The sequence below is a fragment of the Chamaea fasciata genome, unplaced genomic scaffold (assembly GCF_029207755.1).
Source record: "Chamaea fasciata isolate MVZ Bird 193981 ecotype frontalis unplaced genomic scaffold, bChaFas1.0.hap1 SCAF_1, whole genome shotgun sequence".
In the NCBI taxonomy this organism is placed as follows: Eukaryota; Metazoa; Chordata; class Aves; order Passeriformes; family Sylviidae; genus Chamaea; species Chamaea fasciata.
The window spans coordinates 152,112,216-152,128,971 of NW_027094086.1; the positions used below are offsets into that span (position 1 = coordinate 152,112,216).

The window sequence follows — 16,756 nt, forward strand, 5'->3', positions numbered from 1 at the left end:
GAATTCCAGCTGGCAGTATTCCCCTCAGGCATGCAAAGCCTGCCTCTACCCAGATTCCAGCTGTTGGGAATACACAGTTTCGTGCATGGAGATCCGCTGACATCTACAGGGCATTCCAGAAATTCCATGGCTCCATCAATCAGGGAATTCCGGAACAATCTGCGTTGCAAGAGAACTTCAGGATCATCCCATCCATCCCACTCCCATGGGCAGGGACACTTCCCACTATCCCAGGCTGCTCCAAGGCCCGTCCAACCTGGCCTTGGACACTCCCAGGGATGGAGCAGCCGCATCATTCCCTGCTGGAACCTTCCCACGGCTCTCCCAGAATTCGTTTTCCCCCAGGCCAAGGCTGAGGTGCACTTGGATGTCTCCCATCCAAGGAAAACCAGGGAAAACCACCCAAAAAAAAAACCCGGCAGGGAGACGGTTGGAAAACACCAGCCCGGGGGTTTTCCCACCACAGAATCCGGAGGGAATCCAGAGGGAATCCAGAGGGAATCCAGAGGGAATCCAGAGGGAATCCAGAGGGAATCCAGGGGGAATCCAGTCCATGTCCCAGTGCTCCATGAAACGTCCCCTCCAAAGGGAGAGGACGGAGCAGGAATGGCGGCGAACACCGGGAACGGGAGAGCCGAGGAGAAGGAAGGAAGCCGCGAACGGAGGAGGAAATCCGGGAATTTTCCAGCTGCTCTTTGCTCCCAGGCATCCCCTGGAAGCAGGAATGGGGCTTTTCCGGGTGGGAAATCCTCCTGGAGGAGCACGGAGCAGCGGGAAGCAGCAGATCCCGGCACAGGGACAAGGATCCATCGCCCTGGGAATGACCCACCGGGAAAAAAAGGGTGTGGGAATGGCCAGGAAGGGCTGGAATCCGGTGTTGGCGCCAGGTGTTTCCCCTCGGGATGAAACCTCTTCGGAATCAAACCCAGAGGGGTCCGGCAGGATCTCCCAGAGCCACAAGCAAGTTTTCCAGGGGAAACGCAGGATCGGCTTGGCAGATCCCGCCTTTTCCAGAGGCGCAGGGTTGGGATCACCCCAGGAGCTGGATCACGCAATAACCTGGATCAGCCCATCCCAGGGATCGTGCTGGACCTGCTGTGGTCACCTACAACCTCCGTGGGCTCAATCCCACCGCTCCTCCAGTTTCCATGGATCCAATCCCACCGCTCCTCCAATTTCCATGGATCCAATCCCACCGCTCCTCCAGTTTCCATGGATCCAATCCCACCGCTCCTCCAGTTTCCATGGATCCAATCCCACCGCTCCTCCAGTTTCCATGGATCCAATCCCACCGCTCCTCCAGTTTCCATGGATCCAATCCCACCGCTCCTCCAGTTTCCATGGATCCAATCCCACCGCTCCTCCAATTTCCATAGATTCAATCCCACCGCTCCTCCAGTTTCCATGGATCCAATCCCACCGCTCCTCCAGTTTCCATGGATTCAATCCCACCGCTCCTCCAATTTCCATGGATTCAATCCCACCGCTCCTCCAGTTTCCATGGATCCAATCCCACCGCTCCTCCAATTTCCATGGATCCAATCCCACCGCTCCTCCAATTTCCATGGATCCAATCCCACCGCTCCTCCGGTTTCCATGGATTCAATCCCACCGCTCCTCCAATTTCCATGGATTCAATCCCACTGCTCCTCTTCCCACTCCTCCGCAGGACAAGCCCCAACTTTTTCCGCACGGAATCGTTTTATTAGGAAAAGCCCCATTAACAATAGAAACCCCCGAGAGGAAGAGTGGGACACGCTCCCGGAGGGTCGGGAAATTCCGGGAGCGAAGCAAATCCCACGTGAAACAAATTGTGGGATGCAGAGCAGCCAAAAATCCCCGAGCCCCATTCCCACAGGAATTCCAGGGCTGGATATTCCCAAAGAGCCTCAAGGAGTCTCTGCACCAAGCCCTGGGAATCGATCCCGTTTTTCCAAGGGCTGGTGGCATCTCCCTCCTTTCCCAACGAGTATGGATTGATCTTCCCAGCCCCAGCCCGGAATATTCCCGCTTTTCCTTGCTCCAAGGAAATTCCAGCTAACCGGGGGGAGGATCATTCCCGCTCCCATCAAACCCCCCAAAATCCCAGCAACGTTTCCCACGGAAGTTCCTCAGCAGCCGGGCGGGCTCCTCGGGATCGGCCTCTCCTGCGGCCAGGGGCGGGATTGGGGAATTTCGGGAGAAGGGACTGGGAGGGAACGCGCCGCCGGATCCGGAGCCGGTTCCCGACGGACGCTCGTCACTCGGAGTCGCTGCCCTCCTGCTTTGCCGAGCCCACGGCCGAGGCCAGCTCCTCCTCCTGCCCCTTCAGACGCTCTCCTGCCGGGAGAAAAGCCACGGAGAAGGGACGCGCCTGGCGGGACGCGACCCCAACGACGTTCGGGAGGTTCCGTCGGCCGAAAGCCGGCTGGGGAGCTGGCGCGTGATTGGTCTGTCTCTAAAGCTCGCCCGTGATGTCACACATGACGTCAGCCCAGGGCCCCTTACCTCCTGTTATCTCTCCGATGACGTCACACATGACATCATCCCAGCGCCCCTTATCTCCCGTTATCTCTCCAGTGACGTCACACACGACATCATCCCAGTGCTCCTTATCTCCCGTTATCTCTCCAATGACGTCACACACGACGTCACCCCAGCGCCCCTTGGCTCCTGTTAATGGGGCATCAAGGCTCATCAATGACGTCACACATGACGCCATCCCAGTGCTCCTCCCTTATCTCCTGTTATCTCTCCAATGACATTACCCTTGACATCATCCCAGTGTTGCTTATCTCCTGTTAATGGGCCATCAAAGCTCACCAGTGATGTCACACATGACATCATCCCAGCATCCCTTATCTCCTGTTATCTCTCCAATGACGTCACACACGATGTCACCCCAGCGCCCTCATCTCCCGTTATCTCTCCAGTGACGTCACACATGACGTCACCCCAGCGCCCCTTATCTCCCGTTATCTCTCCAGTGACGTCACACACGACGTCACCCCAGCGCCCCTCATCTCCCGTTATCTCTCCAGTGACGTCACACACGACGTCATCCCAGCGCTCCTTATCTCCTGTTACTGGGCCATCAGGGCTCACCAATGACATCACACATGACGTCATCCCAGCATCCCTTATCTCCTGTTATCTCGCCAATGACGTCACACATGACGTCACCCCAGCGCCCCTCATCTCCCGTTATCTCTCCCATGACGTCACACATGACGTCACCCCAGCGCCCCTCATCTCCTGTTATCTCTCCGATTACGTCACACACGACGTCACCCCAGCGCCCCTCATCTCCCATTATCTCTCTGATGACGTCACACATGACGTCACCCCAGCGCCCCTTATGTCCCGTTATCTCTCCAATGACGTCACACATGACGTCACCCCAGCGCCCCTTATCTCCTGTTATCTCTCCTATGACGTCACACACAATGCCATCCCAGTGCCCCTTATCTCCCATTATCTCGCCAATGACGTCACACATGACATCATCCCAGCGCCCCGTATCTCCCGTTATCTCTCCCGTGACGTCACACACGACGTCATCCCAGCGCCCCTCATCTCCCGTTATCTCTCCAATGATGTCACACACGACGTCACCCCAGCGCCCCTTATCTCCCGTTACCTCTCCAGTGATGTCACACATGACATCATCCCAGTGTCCCTTATCTCCCGTTATCTCTCCAGTGACGTCACACACGACGTCATCCCAGCGCTTCTTATCTCCTGTTACTGGGCCATCAGGGCTCACCAATGACATCACACATGACGTCATCATAGCATCCCTTATCTCCTGTTATCTCGCCAATGACGTCACACATGACGCCAGCCCAGTCTCCCTTATCTCCTGTTATCTCTCCAGTGACGTCACACATGACGCCATCCCAGGGCTCCTTATGTCCTGTCAGCTCACCAATGACGTCACACACGACGTCACCCCAGCGCCCCTCATCTCCCGTTATCTCTCCGATGACGTCACACATGACGTCACCCCAGCGCCCCTCATCTCCCGTTATCTCTCCGATGACGTCACACACGACGTCACCCCAGCGCCCCTCATCTCCCGTTATCTCTCTGATGACGTCACACACGACGTCACCCCAGCGCCCCTCATCTCCCGTTATCTCTCCAATGACGTCACACATGACGTCACCCCAGCGCCCCTCATCTCCCGTTATCTCTCCAGTGACGTCACACATGACGCCATCCCAGTGCTCCTTATGTCCTGTCAGCTCACCAATGACGTCACACACGACGTCACCCCAGCACCCCTCATCTCCCGTTATCTCTCCGATGACATCACACGTGACGTCACCCCAGCGCCCTCATCTCCTGCTAAGGGGCCATGAACTCTTCCCGCATCCCGGGGGGAAGGCACCGAGGCCCACCGAGCCCTCCCCCGCCCGGCGCCGGTGACGGAGCTGCCCCGGGACGCACGGATCAGCTCCGCGATGGCTCTCTGGGTCCTCTTCTCCAGCTTCTCCAGCTTCTTGGACACATCCCGCTTCAAATCCCTGGCGAGGTGGGAGACAAAGGTCAGGAAAATTCCACGGCCACCTCTCCCCGGCGGGAATTCCCTCTCCTTCCCCGCGCCAAACCCGATCCACCCCACGGCGAGAAGCGTTCCAAAGAACCGGCAGGGAAAGGGAATCGCGTCCGCCTCCGGAGGCTTTTCCAGTTCCACGGAATCACGGAATGCTCGGGTCCTTACGCACCAGCTCATTCCAACCTCCCGCGGGATTTTCCCGGCGTTTTTAACCCTCGCATCCGGTGTGCCCGGCACAGCCCCGAGGGGCTGGAACCTCCCGCTGACTCCAACCCCCTTTTCCCGGGAGCGGCATTCCACAGGCACTCACCAGTCAGGTTTCCTGGGAGCCAAGTTGGCCAAATCCTGGGGAAGGAGAGGAGACGTCAGCGAAAGCCAAAGGCAACATTCCAGCCTGGAGCTGGCACGGAGCAGCTCTGGATTCCCAGATCCCGATTCCCAGCTCTGGATTCCCAGATCCCGATTCCCAGCTCTGGATTCCCAGATCCTGATCTCCAGCTCTGGATTCCCAGATCCCGATTCCCAGCTCTGGATTCCCAGATCCTGATCTCCAGCTCTGGATTCCCAGATCCCAATTCCCAGCTCTGGATTCCCAGATCCTGATCTTCAGCTCTGGATTCCCAGATCCCGATTCCCAGCTCTGGATTCCCACATCCAGATCTCTGGCTCTGGATTCCCAGATCCCGATTCCCAGCTCTGGATTCCCAGATCCAGATCTTCAGCTCTGGATTCCCACATCCGGATTCCCCGCTCTGGATTCCCAGATCCGGATTTCCAACTCTGGATTCCCAGCTCCAGGTTTCCAGCTCTGGATTCTCAGATCCAGATTTTCAGCTCCAGATTTCCCAATATGGATCTCCAGCTCTGGATTTCCCAATCCGGACTCCCAGATCCGGATTTGCCAGCACCAGATTTCCACCTCTGGATTCCCAGCCCCGGATTCCCAGGAATTCCAGCTCCACCTACCACCTCATCGATGATGGGCTCGGGCTTGGCCGCTTCCAGCTGCTCCTTCACCGTGTCCTCCACTAGGTGGGGAAACGGGATCAGTGTCGGAAAACCGGGAATTCCACCAGCGCTCCCGGCTGGGCTCCCCAAACCTTCCCTAAAACCCCCATTCCCACAGCTTCCCTTAAAATACGTCGGGTACATCCCTTCGCTATCCAAACCCCCTCTGGAGATCCCTAAAAACCATCCGGGAACGACGGAAATCCCGCAAACGACAACGGCAGCTGGAAGGTGGTCGGGATCAAAGCCTCTTTTCCCAACATCTGCAGGGATCAGCTGCTCCAAAGATCCGGAATTTTGCTCATTCCCAGGCCTGGGACACTTCGGAGGAGTTAAAACTCCGGGCCAGGACTTGGGGAAAAGTTCTCATGGAAAACGGGAAAAAAACTCGTGGGAAAAAAAAAAGGGCCACCCACGGAGAGGCTGCGGCAGCAGGGAGCAGCCCCCGCTCCAGCACACGGATCCCGGGGAATCCAGGACAATTCCAGCCGGGAAAACCCTCCTGGGCTGAGTCCAAACTCCGACAAAACCACAAGGAAAGGGCAGTGCCGGAATTCCCAGAATTCCCAGCCCTCCCTTTTCATTCCGAGCATTTTTTCCAAGGGATTCATTCCAGGAAAACTCCACATTTCAGGATCCCAGAATTCCCAGAATTCCCAGCCCTCCCTTTTTTATTCTGGGCATTTTCTCCAAGGGATTGATTCCAGGAAAACTCCACATTTCAGGATCCCAGAATTCCCAGAATTCCCAGCCCTCCCTTTTTATTCCGAGCATTTTCTTCAAGGGATTTAATCCAGGAAAACTCCACATTTCAGGATCCCAGAATTCCCAGAATTCCCTTTTCATTCCGAGCATTTTTTCCAAGGGATTCATTCCAGGAAAACTCCGCGTTTCCGGAGCCGGGGGAACTCCTTCACTTCCCTGATTCACGGAAGTTCCGGGTGAGGAAATTCCAGCCCCCCCCCCCGCCCTCGACTAAAATTTCCTTCAAGACGAATCCAACCAAAAAAAACCCAGCTGGAATTTCCGGGATGCTCCTCCGAGGATGAATCCTTGGATCCCAAGCCCTCCTTTTCCCTTCCCACATTCCCGGTTTTTTTTTTTCCCCACCTGAGGCCGGTTTGGCCGGCGGCAGCTTCCTCTTCTTCAGCTCCTCGTCCTCGGGGTCGTAATTCCGCAGCTTGATCTCCCTGGGGGGAAAAACCGGGAAGAGCGGTGAGGCCGGCAGCCAGGAAAAAGCGGGAATGTTGGGATGGCGGAGCCAGAGGCGGCCGAAATCAGGGAATCGTGTTGAGGTCGGGATCATCAAATCCGTGGATCCGCCGCGTCCCCATCCACGGCTTTTAAATCCCACCAGGAATGGGGATTTGAAGGAATATTCCCAACTCCTGGCACAGCCTGCTGCTCCCTGGGAGAAGAACCCGACTCCCACCCGGCTCCGACCTTTTGGGTCTAAAACCTGGGAATCTCGGGAGGGAAGATCCAAAATCATGGGAAAAAAATTCTTTCAGGGAAAGACGGGATGGGAGGAAAAAAAAAGGGATTTTTTTTTTTTTTAGGATACAAAGTGGTTTTCCAAGAATTTCTGGAAGCGCTGAAATCAGGGAGCGAATCCCAGTCCCGGAATTGAAAGGATGGCGGAGACCAAACATCACCGGGAAGTTTTTCCCACGTTTTCACCTCCTCCGGGAAAAGCTCGGGAGTCGGGATTGAGCCACAATCCCACGACGACGTTCCCATCGAATTCGGGTCGTAATCGGACACCGTCATCCCCACCAGCGATCCCTCGCTGGAGCCTGGAATTCCCAAAGGCACAATCCCGGAAAATCCAGCTGCCGGGAGCTCCTTCCCAGCCCCAGGACATTCCAGAGGCCGCAGGATCCACGGAGGAATAATCGGGATAAAAGGTCGGGAAGCAGAGGAGCAGGGGGGGGGATTTTTTATGGAAAAATCCCCAACCTTGGGAATGACCAGAGCGCGGGTGGAGAATCCAACCCTTTCCCAGCTCATCCCGTTCCCGCTCCAGCCACGGGAATCTCCCGGCCAAGGGTCCGAGGCATTCCCTGGGAAAAGCGGGATGCGCTCCAGGACGTCGCCGAGCTCCCGGAAAATTTGAGTCCTGATGGAATTCGGGATCCTTGGGATCAGGGCAACCTTCCACGATCCCAGCGTGCTCCAAGCTCCACCCTTGGACACTTCCAGGGGCAGCCAAAGTTTCCCTGGGAATTCCATGCCGGCCCATCCCCACCGCCAGGAATTCCTTCCCAAAAAGGAGGATTTGGGGGATGCAGCATTCCGGAGGGAAGTTCTGGGGTGGTTTCCCGCAGGCCCGGAGCTCCTGGCCGGTGGAGCAGGAGGAATCCCGGGTTTTTTTGGGTTTTTTTGGGAGGAGGTCCTCGGCGCCGGGAATGCGCGGAACGCCCGGAGCGTTCCCGAGGGAAACCAGGCCCCTTCCTGGACCGGCTGCTGCTTCGCTGCTCCAGCCCCCCGGGGTTTCATGGAATAAACAATTCCACTGGATTTTTCCAAGCCTTCCAGGTGCCAAAATCCCCGTGGTGGGAACACCGGGAACGGCCGCGCCGTGAAAAGCCGGAGCGGGGATTTCTTCCGGAGTCACAAGTTTCTCCCTCCTGGCGTTATTCCCAAAAAAAAAAAAAAAAAAAAGTCACTCGGAGCAGCTCCAGGAGCGACTTCCCGATGCCGATCCCTGAGGACGAGGCTTCCACCTCCGGGGAGAGCGGGAAAAATCCCACGGAGCTCACGGAATCACCCTGGAACGGGCTGGGAAGGAGGATCCCAACTGGGACACCTGCCGCTGTCCCACGGCGATCCAACCCGCCTTCGGACACTTCCAGGGATCCCCAAATCTCTGGGAATTCCCAATTCCCAACCTCCCGTCCAGGAATCAAAGCGGGAACAAAGCCGCACGTTCCACGTGGATCCGTGGGAGCCGGAGGATATCCCAAAGGCCATCCCCCACGCCGGGGTTTTCCCGCACGCCGCTGGGATGGATCCAAAGGCAAACCCCAGCCTCCAAGTGCCCTGGAGGCACCTTGGGAGCCAGCGGGATAATTCCCGGGATAACCTCCGGAATTCCCGGGATCGGAGCCACCAAGATGCTCCCAGGAAAGGCAGCTGGAAGCGTGAGCACCCAAAACTCCCAAACACCTTGGGATTCCCAGGAGAGATTCCCGGGAAAAAGCCAAGGAATGCTGGGAGGAGCTGGAGGCTCATCCCCAATCCCAGGGAAAATCCAGGATCGTCCAGAGCTTTTCCAGGAGGATCCAGCCAGGCTTGGAAGCTCCAGGGATTCTTCCTTAGGGATGGAGCAGCTCCATCCCGAGGGGGAAAATCCATCCGGAGGCTCAAAACACCGATCAGAACCTTCAGGAATTTTCCCAGCTGGATTCAATTCCCTGTTTTCCCCTTTTCCAGCTCGGAGCAAAAGACGGTCATTCCCATTCCCATTCCCATTCCCATTCCCATTCCCGTTCCCGTTCCCGTTCCCATCCCCATTCCCGTTCCCGTTCCCATTCCCGTTCCCATTCCCGTTCCCGTTCCCGTTCCCATTCCCGTTCCCGTTCCCATTCCCATTCCCGTTCCCGTTCCCTGTCCCATTCCCATTCCCATCCCCGTTCCCGTTCCCGTTCCCATTCCCGTTCCCGTTCCCGTTCCCATTCCCGTTCCCGTTCCCATTCCCATTCCCGTTCCCGTTCCCTGTCCCATTCCCATTCCCATCCCCGTTCCCGTTCCCGTTCCCATTCCCGTTCCCGTTCCCGTTCCCATTCCCGTTCCCATTCCCGTTCCCGTTCCCGTTCCTCCTTTTCCTGAGCCCATTCCCAACGGGAACAGCTCCCTGGGATCCTCCCCATCCAAGCAGGAGCAAATTCCCGGAAGTGCAAACCAGCCCCTTCCTCCTATTTTATTCCCAAATTAATTAAAAACTTTCGTTTATTCCCAAATTTTCTCCTTTTTTTTAACACTTTTCCCCTCACCTTAAAACCTTTTCCCGGAGATTTCCAAACTCTGGGATGAAGGGAATCACCCGTCCTGGATTTTCCCCCCCCCGAGCGGAATTCCCGAGGGATTAAAAAGCTCAGGGGTTTCCCAACCCCCCCCACCCCTGGAGCTGGAATTTCCCAGGATAATTCCGGGTCCGAAGGGCAGGATTGGGGATTTTTTCCCTAAAAGCCGGAAAAGTTTTTTAGGATTATTTTTGTCCCGTCCCCCTTCTCCAAAGTTTCTTTTTCCCCTCGGGATTTTTTTAGCTCCGTTTGGTTTTTTTTTTTTCCCTGAGAAGTTTTTGGGTTTTTTTCTGGGCTCGATCCCAAGTTGGGAATTCCAGGAAAAAAAAAAAAATCCTCCCACGCCCTTTTCCCGGGAAAAGGCGGAGCTTCCTGCTCCAAACGCTCCCGAAGTTTGGTTTCCTCCACGCTTCCAAAGAGAATTCCCGGAGTACGGATGAGAAATCCGAGCGGGGGGTTGGGAATTGGCAGGGAAAAAAACGGGAATAAAGCAAAAAAAAAAAGGGAAAAATAAAAGTTGGGAAATCGAAGGGGGGATCTTGTCCTTCCCGCAGCCACTGGAAAAGGAAAAAACCGGGAATTTCCATCCTCTGGAACGCCAGGTGGGACGGGAGCAGCTTGGAAAACGCGGGATGGGATCGTCCTGAAGGTCCTTTCCCACCCAAACCATGCCAGGATTCCATGGAATTCCCGCCCCCGCTCCCCCACGGAATTTTTTTTTGCTCCTGCGGCATCCCAGGACCGGGCAGGTGCGGAATCTCCCGGAGCTTCCCGGGAAAACCACGGAGAAAAGGGCGGCTGGAGAATGCCAGAATTCCCAGGATGGAGCGTTGGGAAGGGATTTCGGGATGATCCCGTTCCGCGGGCAGGGACAGCTCCTCCATCCCGGGCTGCTCCGAGACGCTCGGCGCGATTCCAGGGACGGAATTCCAGGGGATTTCCCCAAACCCCCAACGGCTGAGAGGGAATTCATTCCTCAAATCCAGCCAGAACCAGAAGGAAAAGCAGGGAAAAAAATAAAAAAAAATCCTTGGATAATTCCATGCTTTTTTTTTTTTCCTGGAATTTTCCCCTCTCCGGCCATTCCCGAGGAATTCATCCCACCTGGAAAATCCAGCTCAGCTCCTGGGAAGTGGCTTCGGAGGAAGAGGAAATTCCCAAAATCCAGGTGAAATTCCGCTTTCTCCAAGCCCAGGAGCGCCCAGCGATTCCCATTTTTCCCACCAGGGAATCCAAATCCAAGCGGAAACCGAGGGATGGGCTCTCCCGGATCCAATTCCCCGTGGGAAAAAAAGCGGATATGCCGCCAGAAAAGCATAAAAAAAAAGAAATTTAAAAAAAAAATCGGGAATTATCCGGGGAAAATTGGGGATTCAAACATCCCCACGGAGCAGATTCGGCTGGGATTTGGGAAACTCCCCTCGGGATCCCGCCAGAACAGGGAAGTCTTCCCAAAGGATTCCAGAGAATTCCAGGAATTTGAGGAGAAATCCGGGATGGGATTTTCTCCCACTCCCACGTTCTGCTCTTCACCTGCAACTTCCTTGGATTCCCCAGGAAAACTTCCTTGGATTTTCCAGGAAATCTTCTTGGATTTTCCAGGAAATCTTCCTTGGATTTTCCAGGAAATCTTCCTGGATTTTCCAGGAAACCTTCCTTGGATTTTTCCAGGAAATCTTCTTGGATTTTTCAGGAAATCTTCCTTGGATTTCCCAGGAAATCTTCTTGGATTTTCCAGGAAATCTTCCTTGGATTTCCCAGGAAATCTTCCTTGGATTTCCCAGGAAATCTTCTTGGATTTTCCAGGAAATCTTCCTTGGATTTTCCAGGAAATCTTCTTGGATTTTTCCAGGAAATCTTCTTGGATTTTCCAGGAAATCTTCTTGGATTATTCCAGGAAATCTTCTTGGATTTTTCCAGGAAACCTTCCTTGGCTTTTCCAGGAAATCTTCTTGGATTTCCCAGGAAATCTTCTTGGATTTTCCAGGAAACCTCCCTTGGATTTTTCCAGGAAATCATTCCTTGGATTTTTCCAGGAAATCACCTTGAAGCAGAGGAAGGATTTTTGTCCAGATAAAGGAAAAATCCGTGGAAAAAAATTGGATTTTTCCAGGAAATCACCTCGAGGCAGAAGAAGAATTTTATCTGGATGAAGGAAAAATCCATGGAAAAAAAAAAATTCCTTTCCTGGTGCTGCTGAATCCTTGGATTTTCCAGGAAATCTTCTTGGATTTTCCAGGAAATCTTCTTGGATTTTCCAGGAAATCTTCCTTGGATTTTCCAGGAAATCTTCTTGGATTTTCCAGGAAATCTTCTTGGATTTTCCAGGAAATCTTCTTGGATTTTCCAGGAAATCTTCTTGGATTTTTCAGGAAATCTTCCTTGGATTTCCCAGGAAATCTTCCTTGGATTTTCCAGGAAATCTTCTTGGATTTTCCAGGAAATCTTCCTTGGATTTTCCAGGAAATCTTCTTGGATTTTTCAGGAAATCTTCTTGGATTTTCCAGGAAATCTTCCTTGGATTTTCCAGGAAATCTTCTTGGATTTTCCAGGAAATCTTCCTTGGATTTTCCAGGAAATCTTCTTGGATTTCCCAGGAAATCTTCTTGGATTTTTCCAGGAAATCTTCTTGGATTTTCCAGGAAATCTTCTTGGATTATTCCAGGAAATCTTCTTGGATTTTTCCAGGAAACCTTCCTTGGCTTTTCCAGGAAATCTTCTTGGATTTCCCAGGAAATCTTCTTGGATTTTCCAGGAAACCTTCCTTGGATTTTTCCAGGAAATCATTCCTTGGATTTTTCCAGGAAATCACCTTGAAGCAGAGGAAGGATTTTTGTCCAGATAAAGGAAAAATCCGTGGAAAAAAATTGGATTTTTCCAGGAAATCACCTCGAGGCAGAAGAAGAATTTTATCTGGATGAAGGAAAAATCCATGGAAAAAAAAAAATTCCTTTCCTGGTGCTGCTGAATCCTTGGATTTTCCAGGAAATCTTCTTGGATTTTCCAGGAAATCTTCTTGGATTTTCCAGGAAATCTTCTTGGATTTTCCAGGAAATCTTCCTTGGATTTTCCAGGAAATCTTCTTGGATTTTTCAGGAAATCTTCTTGGATTTTCCAGGAAATCTTCCTTGGATTTTCCAGGAAATCTTCTTGGATTTTTCAGGAAATCTTCTTGGATTTTCCAGGAAATCATTCCTTGGATTTCCCAGGAAATCTTCCTTGGATTTTCCAGGAAATCTTCTTGGATTTTTCAGGAAATCTTCTTGGATTTTCCAGGAAATCTTCCTTGGATTTTCCAGGAAATCTTCCTTGGATTTTCCAGGAAATCTTCTTGGATTTTTCAGGAAATCTTCTTGGATTTTCCAGGAAATCTTCCTTGGATTTTCCAGGAAATCTTCTTGGATTTTTCAGGAAATCTTCTTGGATTTTTCCAGGAAATCATTCCTTGGATTTCCCAGGAAATGACCCTCACACTGGGAGAAGGATTTCCTCTGGATGAAGGAAAAATTCCCTCTCCCAAAACATTTGCTGCTTCCAGCCCCAAAACCCTGGTGGGATTTTTTTTTTGGCTTTTTCCAAGGAGCGATTCCCAATTTTTTTAAAAAAAGATTTTTAATTTTCCTCTTTTTTTTTTAGGGATCAATCCACCATAAATTCCACGTTTTCCACCTGAATTTGTGATCCTAAAAAAAAAAAAGGATTTTTCCCCAGCAGGAAAAACTGGGAATCAGCCGGATCCGCCTCGGGCCGGGATTTCCTGTGGGGAAAAATCCAGGGGAAAAAAAAAAACCAAACCAGCAATCCCTGCAGGAATTCAGGGAAGCTCCCAAAGAATTCCCGCCGCCTCAGCTTTTCCCTCCGGATCCACGGAATTATTTCTTTTTCCCCACCGGGATCGATCCAATCCATCCCCCGAATTCCTGAATTCCCACAGCAAATTCCGGGTTTGTAACCAGGAGCCAAAGGGAAACAAAAAGTGGTTTTTTCCTGGAAAAAAAAAAAACCCACATTCCAGAGGGGAGGGAAAAAAAAAAGTGGGAATAAAGAAGGAATTTACCTGTGCTTGAGCGGCTCCTCTTCCTCCTCTTCTCTGGGAATTTTGGATTCGGGTTCTTCGCTCTCCTTGCTCTGGGAAAAAAACAAACAAACCCCCAAAAATCTGGGATAATCCCTCAGATTTTGGTCGCCAAATTCCTCTGGGATTGGGATTCTATTTTTTGGGAATTCTAAGGAAGAGAAGGGAGAAGAAAAGGATTCGGGAATGAGGGATGAGAAGCCATAAAAAATTTGGGGGAATTCACAGAGCGAGGGATTTTTTCCTTCTTTTTTTTTTTTTTTTCCCTGAATTTGGGGATGGAAAAGGCGGAATTGCCCACGAGGAGCAGGAGGAAAAAAGGGAATTCCAGCTCCAGGAAAACGCTGGAGGAAAAATCCCCGGAATAAAGAAAGAGGCTCCAAATCCCAGGAATTCCCATCTTCCCTTCATTATCCAAGCAGGAATGCCAGGGATGGAATAAGCTGGGAATGAGCAGCCACGGAATTCCGGGAATCCTGGAAAGGAATTAACTTCCCAAAATTCCCAAAAAAATTTAAAAAAAAAAAAGCAGGAGCAGCTCTGGATTTCCCAGGAATTGCGGCTTTTATTCCCGGGGAAAAAAAATGTTCGGGAATAGAAAGATTTTAACACTCGGAATTCCCAACTTTTTCCAAAGGCACGAAAAGCTTGGGAATGGGAAGGATGATCCCATTCCACGGGCAGGGAATTCCCATTTTTCCCAAGGCTGCTCCAAAAAAAACCCCAAAAACCTGGATTTGGATGATTCCAGGAGTGAGAGAACCAGGGAATTCCCAGGGAATTCTATCCCAGCCTTTATCCCAAATCCCTGGAATTATCCAGGAATTATTTGGGAATGTTTCCCAATTTGCTGATTCATTCCCTGGATCCATCTCCTTTTCCATTCCCGGGAATATCCCAAAAAAAACCTGGCAAAAAAAAAAAAATATTCCCAAGGAGCTCCGGTTGTTCCCAATCCCGAAAATTCCTGGTTTTTCCCCGGCTGTCGGAATGTCGGGATATTCCGCTTTTACCGGGAGCTTCCTCCAAATTCCCATTCAGTCCTTCCCGATCTATCCAAAGGGGTTTTTTCCAAGGTTGGGGATATTCCCAGGAAATCAAGGGAAAGGTTTTCCAGGGAAGCTGTGGGGTGGGAAGGGAAAAGGGGCGGGAAAAAGTGAGGGAAAGGAAAAGGGTGGGAAAAAAATGGCGGGAAAGGAAAAAAAAGGTGGAAAAGGGGAAAAAAAGGAGGGAAAAAAGAGGGAAAGGAGGAAAGGAAAAAAAAGGAGGGAGAGGAAAAAGAAAAAGGGTGGGAAAGAAAAAAGGGAGGGAAGAGAAAAGGGAAGGGAAAAAAAAGAGGGAGAGAAAAATGGAGGGAAAAAAGGGTGGGAAAAACAATGGGATGAAAAAAGGGTGGAAAAGGGGAAAAAGGGTGGGAAAGGAGAAAAAAGTGGGAAAGGAAAAAGGGGAAGGGAAAAACTGAGGGAAAGGAAAAATGGTGGGAAAAAACAATGGGATAAAGAAGGAAAGGAAAGGAAGGAAAGGAAGAAGGGAAAAGGGAAAAGGGAAAACGAAAAAGGGAAAAGGGAAAAGGGAAAAGGGAAAAGGGAAAAGGGAAAAGGGAAAAGGGAAAAGGGAAAAGGAAGGATGGAGCAAATCCAGCCGGGAACAAAAGCTTGGGATGAAGCCAAAGTTGATGTAGTTTTTATTCCCAGCTCCGGAGCGACGGGAGACCTTTCATTCCCAAAAAAACCCATCGGGATGGGTTTGGGGTTTTTTTTTTTTTCCGAGATTTTTGCCTCCAGTGGTGATGGGGAAGGAGTTCCGCGATCCACAGGGATTTCAATCCCAATGGGAATTCCAGCTCCGCTCCAACGGCGGCAGCGGCATCCCAAATATTCCATGGAAGGGGGGGAGGGCTGGGAAGGGCCAAATCCGCACCACAGCCCAAGAAAAGCGAGGATTCCTGAAGATCCCAAACAACCCCAGCTCCACGGGGGGCTCTGTGACACCCCAGCCCCCCGGGAACCCCAAAATCCCCGAATCCCCGTCCCATCGTATCCCAAAAAACCTCAGGATCTGTCTGGGATCTTCTGGTGCTTCCAGCTCCTCTGGGAACCCCAAAATTCCCGAATCCCCGTCCCATCGTATCCCAAAAATCCTCAGGATCTGTCTGGGATCTTCTGGTGCTTCCAGCCCCTCTGGGAACCCCAAAATTCCCGAATCCCGTCCCATCGTATCCCAAAAATCCTCAGGATCTGTCTGGGATCTTCTGGTGCTTCCAGACCCTCCGGGAATCCCCAAATCCCCGAATCCCGTCCCAGCACATCCCAAACCCCTCAGGATGCAGGCGGGACCCTCCGGGAATCCCCAAATCCCGGAATCCCGTCCCAGCACATCCCAAACCCCTCAGGATGCAGGCGGGACCCTCCGGGAATCCCCAAATCCCGGAATCCCGTCCCAGCACATCCCAAACCCCTCAGGATGCAGGCGGGACCCTCCGGGAATCCCCAAATCCCGGAATCCCGTCCCAGCACATCCCAAACCCCTCAGGATGCAGGCGGGACCCTCCGGGAATCCCCAAATCCCCAAATCCCCGAATCCCGTCCCAGCACATCCCAAACCCCTCAGGATGCAGGCGGGAGCCGGGGCCTGCCCCCAGCCCCCCTCCGGCCCCCGTCCCGACGCCGTCCCCGCCGCGGCAGCGGCCGGCGCGGCCGGACCTGGAGCGTTCTCTGCCTCAGAGCCTTCAGCCTCTGCCGCCGCCTCAGCGCCTCCTCCTCCAGCCGCCCCAACACCAACCCCCCGCCCTCCGCCGCCGCCTCCGCGCCGCTCACGGCCGCCGCCATCTTGGAGGCCCTCCTCCCCCCGGCGCGTCCCGCCGGCCGCACAGAGCGCGGCGCGCATGCGCGGCCAGGCCGGAGGCGCCGAGCGCCGAGCGCACGGATGGGAGCAATCGATCGGCGTGGCGGATTGGGGGGGGGGGCTGTGGGGAGGGGGGGAGAAGGTAAAAGAATGATTCGATAAATATTTAAAAACAAAAGGTTAAAAGGGGGAGGAAAAAAAGAGAAATTCGTCGCATCGGGGTGGGTCCGTGGGAAGGCAAGGCTCAGCCGCGCTAATTAGCGT

General features: G+C 52.8%; 1 protein-coding gene across 1 annotated transcript; it reads right to left on the reverse strand.

Annotated features, from left to right (window-relative positions):
• Positions 1 to 1,682: 1,682 nt before the first annotated feature.
• CCDC12 (coiled-coil domain containing 12) lies at positions 1,683 to 16,534 on the reverse strand. The gene is given in 8 exon segments (XM_066202198.1): positions 1,683 to 2,319; positions 4,432 to 4,508; positions 4,851 to 4,885; positions 5,507 to 5,568; positions 6,659 to 6,738; positions 13,631 to 13,701; positions 16,351 to 16,491; positions 16,493 to 16,534. Coding segments are annotated over 8 exon segments (588 nt in total). The 3' UTR covers positions 1,683 to 2,239.
• Positions 16,535 to 16,756: the final 222 nt, after the last annotated feature.